The 4778-nt window shown below is 33.8% G+C and overlaps 1 protein-coding gene and 1 long non-coding RNA gene across 2 annotated transcripts; one reads left to right on the top strand and one right to left on the bottom strand.

Annotated features, from left to right (window-relative positions):
• Positions 1-263: 263 nt before the first annotated feature.
• On the top strand, positions 264-1505 carry LOC119839101 (probable 28S ribosomal protein S26, mitochondrial). Its single transcript, XM_038365299.1, has 2 exons — positions 264-859; positions 1072-1505. Exons 1-2 carry the CDS (start codon positions 392-394, stop codon positions 1243-1245), a joined length of 642 nt encoding a protein of 213 aa, XP_038221227.1. The 5' UTR covers positions 264-391; the 3' UTR covers positions 1246-1505.
• A 47-nt stretch (positions 1506-1552) lies between these two features.
• Positions 1553-4513, bottom strand: LOC119839107. Its single transcript, XR_005288230.1, has 5 exons — positions 4300-4513; positions 3731-3837; positions 3237-3335; positions 2641-2748; positions 1553-2372 (listed from the first exon to the last, which is right to left on the bottom strand). It is a non-coding gene; the product is annotated as an uncharacterized LOC119839107 (long non-coding RNA).
• Between the last annotated feature and the right edge of the window lie 265 nt (positions 4514-4778).

A 4778-nucleotide genomic window follows, 5' to 3' on the forward strand; every position in this document is an offset into this window, starting at 1 on the left:
CTGTCACTACTAATGAAAATTGAACTGTCAACACTCAAGTAGATTACCACAGTCTATGAAGGTACATAATAGAAGAAAAAGAGATGGTGACACTATTTGTAGAGGCATCTTGTGAATAAAGCTAATGTTGGGACTATTATTTCACTTTAAATTCAACAAATATATATATATATACATGTAGATTTTTAATGTGTAACGAAGTAGGTAGACACATCAGAAATAAATATCTGCAGTATGGCAATGTGGTTTGACATGGTTTTTTTTATATTTTGTTCAACTTTAGAGGTTATGTTGTGATTTTTGACAGATGCTGTATATTTATTTCGTAAAGTATTAGTGGCTGGTATAAAATTATTTCGTGAAAATCAAAGGATTCAATTTAATAAAAAAAATGATTTCGCAGAAGTATCTATTAAATCGCACATTGCCTATAGTCATCCAGCGCGCTGAGGCGCATCGCAAACCCCGCTGGTTACCAGTGGCTAAATCAAAAATATATCGCATTCCGAAACGACCCGAAATCTCTGAAGATGAACGTCTGGAACTACGCCGCCTATCTAATAACTATAAAACACAAATGCGTGCAGTAAAACGATTCTATGTTGAAGATTTCTTACGAGAGAAATTAACTTTAGAAAGTGCTACATCTGAAATGTCCCAGCGTTTAGAAGCGGAAGAATGGCAGCGTTGTGAAGAAATTAATGATATGTGGAATGCACAAATTGCTGCTGAAAGAGAAGAGAGGAGAAAGAAGGAGTTGAATGAAATGGAACAATACTCTCTCGCTCGTATGGAGGCTAAAGACCGTGAAATGAAGGAACGAATTGCTAAAGCATCAGCAAAAATAAAACGGGAAAAGGTATGTCAAATCAAAAACAATGTACATAGTACATAAATAAAACTTTAAGATTTTTGTTGTTTTCCTCCACTTCTACATGCAAGTTGTTGCGTTCCTTTGAACTTTCCGAGGAGCCTAGGCTTTTGTTAAAAATGCAATGGATCCTTTTCGTGTCCCACATTTTCATTTTAATATGCCGAAAAAATTATATTTTAAATGCATTTTGTTTTTAGGAGCTGAGTACAACATTCATAACACGAGAAAACTTGGAAGCAACCATAGATGCTGTTTTAGCCAATCCAACAGATTATAATTATGCTATTGACTTAAGTGGAAGGAAGTTCCCTGGCAGAGATACTAAGATTGAATATGAAGACAATAAAAAGCAAGCACAGATAGCAAACTGATATGTGAGATGAAGGATAAGATACATAAATATTTCTTATGCATCATAATGGTAGAAAATTTCATAAATATGGAGAGACATTTCCTGGGCATAAGACATTTTATTAGAATTGTGGAGTATGTTTATATGTTACAAATAGATAGATATAGGTATATTCAGTGTTTTAATTATAATTCAATCAACTTTTTGCTCATATAGAAATACCAATCACTGGATGAGCAAGCTTTGCCATGAATTTTAATAGTTTCTGAAAATGACTTCTTTGAAGAAAGATAATGGAGAAAATTAATAAAAAATATGTACAGTTATAAATTATATTCTTATTGTTATAGACTTATTTATAGTTATATACAGTTGCACTTAAAAGTATTAATCGCTATAATATGTTTTACATTTACATAAAAATTTAAAATCTTCCCAGATTATAATCCAGAAGAATATGTTGATGTTGCTGTTGAATGATAGAAATATCTTAATATATTTTACTAGCTGCACAGCCCAGCTTCGTCCGGCTAGTCATTTATCGTAATTGAAATAATATAAACTATCTATCTTTCAAGTTTGATCAAACATGGCGTGCAAATTTGATTTAAATCAGTTGAGTAATTTTGGTGTCCATAGTGGACAAACAATCCAACACATAAAACAGGAACAATAGACCCGGGTTGTTACCGGCAAAGTTCCCGTTCCTGTTCAATTTCCGGAATAAAAACTATCCTATGTCCTATGTCCTTACTGGGGTGTCAAACAATCTCTGTACCAAATTTCAACATAATCGGTTCAGCCATTCTTGAGTTATAAATAGTGTAACTAACACGACTTTCTTTTATATATATAGATATACAAATTATGTTTCACATTATTTAACATAATAGGACTACCAGCGCGGCGCGAGAGGGGAGGGGACAACTAGTGGCCATAATATGTTCCAAGATACTGACATTATTCATACAATGTGATACACTATAACTAAATGGACATTTCATCAAACATAGACTCCCAGTGAGGTGTGATGTTCAGTTTGTGTTGAAGTGGTCCCAGCGAGACTAGGTTTGCCGAGCGGCTTGCGTCGTTTACATTCACCGACACAACTTCTTGGTAGAATGACGCTTTTGTGCCCGAACATACCTAAATCAAATTTACAGATGTCAAAATATTAAAAACAAAGTATGTTAATTTAAACTTTAGGGCTTTGAGAGATCGCGAAATTTTCTATTTAAATGCTTGAAAGTCAAAGAACTACAGAAGGAATTGAGTGTGCTTTACATAAGGCAAAAGAAGGTGTTATATTATATGAAAAAAATGGGGAAGCTTCTAGTCCAAAATCAATATTTAATGTAAAGTAATGTTGAAACTTGTATTTGTATAAATATTCATACATATGTATGTTATATACCTCAAAGATGGTATTGCCTAAAGCAAGTGTAACTCTTCCCGACTGGTGCACCCTTAACTTTCCGATTCTACCCTCTTCTAAATCCGACAAGTGACATCTTGTATCCACCTGAAAGCAATCAAATAATTTTAAGCTTTGTGGAAATTTGTGACAACTATTAATTTATATGTATTACTAGCTGCACCCGGCAAACGCTGTTCTGCCTTACTCTTATCATTTAGGGGTATGAAAAATAGATGTTGGCCGATTCTCATAGATACCGGATAAGCACAAAAAATTTCATCAAAATCGGTCAAGCCGATTCGGAGGAGTATGGCAACGAAAACTGTGACACGAGAATTTTATATATTAGAAGATTCACTCACTTCATTCAGCTTCTGGCATTATCCTATGTAGTGTATTAATAATTATGCTCAGTAATCTGCATTATTTCTGACAATTTATGTCCTGATTCGATTCTGACATTTGAACTCTTTAAATTTTTGTGTTGTTAGAGGGATATTTTAATAAAATTGCATAATTTCAAAATGGAATATCTGCATATGTGTAAGAAACACGATAAAATTAAAAGAGTTTAAAATTAAAAGGTTAGTTACCGGTTTTTGCTCAGTCTCTTCACTAGTAGAGGGTAAGTTGATAGGCTTTTTGCGATCTTCATCCCCACTCCCCCCTCGACCAGGTAACGTATCAGATAACTATAAAAAAGATATATATAAACCGTCTTCAATATGTTTTCTGTATTGCTTCTTGTATGTTTATTTTTTTTTTATGTCCTCGTCGGCGATGGAGCTGGTGGGTCGCCTGATGATAAGGGCAACCACTGCCCATGAACATTTGGAGAGACGTAAAGTCGATTGTAGACCTTACGCCTCTACAAACGGATTGCCGACTTCAAATTAGAAGGCGATTAAAGGATTGACGAGACACATACGTCGTACGTTAATGTATTTGTTCAATGCTGATTTTAATTTTGTTCAACGTAATGATTGTTTATTATATGCAATAGATATGTCGCGATATCTCTGCTAATTGAGAATTACTGCATTATTATAATCCAAATGATCATCATATTTTTTAAAGTGAATATTACCTGTAAGAGTATGAGGGTAGGTTTATCACTCTTCAATAAATTGGCAACATTTCTGTCTTCGAAAATTTCCTTAACGTCTGGAATCGGCTTTTCTTCTGGTGCTGTCACTGAGAAAAAAAGTTCAAGTCATTGAACAATGGTGAAATGTCATTTTGTTACTAGAAAGCTTATTTTAAATAACTATCTAATCAGTATATAAAATACATTAAGCTTAACAAAGGTTAATAATTAACATAAACCAAAAACCTTTAAAATTATTAATTAATTAGCTCAGCAGTATCAAATGTCAAATAAGGTAAATATTCCAACACAGCTCAACCCCTGAGCAAAATGTGCGAGCAGGAAAGCATACTTTATATTATTCCCTAGTAGTTACAAGTGAGACAAGTGTACTCCGCAAGTTAAACTATCTAAATGTCAAAAAAAGCAACAAAGGATATTCCGATAGCACAAAAATGCACCGAAAATTCGCAAGCCATATTTAGTGCCTTTTTTTGCACCATTTACACTGAATTGAAATTATTCGTACAGCGTTATTTGGTGCCTATATTAATATTTTTTGGTCTTACATATTTCACCATCTTCTGTTGGTTCTTGTTTGATGATAACCTCCTGTTTGACGGTCACGGAGGGTTTCTGGCTATATGACCAGCCTATAAAAGAGTTGGTTTGAAATATATTTTGTTAATACATTCTTTTCATGAAGAGGCGGCAAAAAACAAAGAATATCCTACCTCCTACTATAATATTATAAATGCGAAAGTTTGTAAGGATGTGTGTGTGTTTGTTGCTCGTTCACGCAAAAACTGCTGAACTGATTGCAATGAAATTTGGTACGTAGATAGCCGGACAACTGGAATAACATATAGGCAACTTTTTATCACGATATCCTTACGGGTTACGGAATTATGCGGGTAAAATCGCGGGGCGCAGCTAGTTTTTCATAATACAAAAACCTTATAACTAATGAAATTAAAGAATACGCCATCTTAAGATCAGAAACAAAACTGATTTATTTCACAAATACCTACATTACTATTGACATAAT

This window comes from Zerene cesonia, unplaced genomic scaffold, assembly GCF_012273895.1.
Source record: "Zerene cesonia ecotype Mississippi unplaced genomic scaffold, Zerene_cesonia_1.1 Zces_u008, whole genome shotgun sequence".
In the NCBI taxonomy this organism is placed as follows: Eukaryota; Metazoa; Arthropoda; class Insecta; order Lepidoptera; family Pieridae; genus Zerene; species Zerene cesonia.